Source organism: Geospiza fortis, unplaced genomic scaffold (assembly GCF_000277835.1).
Source record: "Geospiza fortis unplaced genomic scaffold, GeoFor_1.0 scaffold195, whole genome shotgun sequence".
In the NCBI taxonomy this organism is placed as follows: domain Eukaryota; kingdom Metazoa; phylum Chordata; class Aves; order Passeriformes; family Thraupidae; genus Geospiza; species Geospiza fortis.
In genome coordinates this window covers 3,509,530-3,510,311 of record NW_005054324.1, presented here as the reverse complement: position 1 = coordinate 3,510,311, position 782 = coordinate 3,509,530, and the positions used below count along the sequence as shown (strand labels likewise).

At 39.3% G+C, this 782-nt stretch overlaps 1 protein-coding gene across 2 annotated transcripts in view; it reads left to right on the top strand.

The window, feature by feature from the left end:
• AASS (aminoadipate-semialdehyde synthase) overlaps window positions 1-782 on the top strand; it is a 26,223-nt gene that overhangs the window by 10,560 nt on the left and 14,881 nt on the right. For both annotated transcript variants that reach the window (XR_004081708.1, XM_005420907.3), the window contains exon 13: window positions 427-548. Coding sequence is in view for 1 of the 2 variants with exons in the window: in XM_005420907.3 (XP_005420964.3) it covers window positions 427-548 (122 nt within the window). In the remaining variant the exon portion in view is untranslated. The remainder of the gene's footprint in view (window positions 1-426; window positions 549-782) is intronic.

The following is a 782-nucleotide window of genomic DNA, read 5'->3' as shown; positions in this document are numbered from 1 at the left end:
ACCAGCATGATTTTGTGTCCTTTAACAGTTACTGTGATGTAAAGGGAGCAAGGCAGAGCCTGGAATCCCTTTCTGACAGCCCAGCATGATGTTGGTGGCCGTCAGGTTATCAGGTTACAGTAATTTGGCCATTGGGAAAAATGCAACTGAGCAAAGTTTTGATGAACAGCTAGAAGAAATCAGAGAAGCAGTGGGAATGTTGATGGATTTGATCATGTTTATGTTAGAGGAATGGAACTAGAAGTTATGCAGCAGAAGAATGGGAGCAGCACTAGATAGTCCTGGATTGGGGAGCTAGGAACTTGACTCTTGGTCTGAATAGAGCTCGTGGTTTGTAGACTTACTGAAACATACTTCTTCTGTTAACCTGGGCAGATTACAGTTTCCTTCTGTGTAATTTTTAATTTTGCCTGTAACACCTTCTAGGGAACAAGCTCAGTCACTGAAGATGAGTGGTGAGAAGAGAGTTTTATTGCTCGGATCTGGCTATGTTTCTGGCCCTGTGCTTGAATATCTCACTAGAGATTCCAACATTGGCATTACAGTTGGTATGTAAGAATTTTTTTTATTACAGTATTATGTCTTATTGAAGCATGTGGCAGAACCCTTCTCATAAATAATAAATGGATGTGGTTTTGGGAAGAGATAAAGGAAATCTTTGTTATTATGCACAGCAGAAAAGGATTTTGTAGCTTTGTGAGCATTTTGAATTTAAAGAATTGATTTGAAAATGACATAGCCATGTTAGAAGTTAACTGTTTGCATGTGTAACCTGTAGGGAA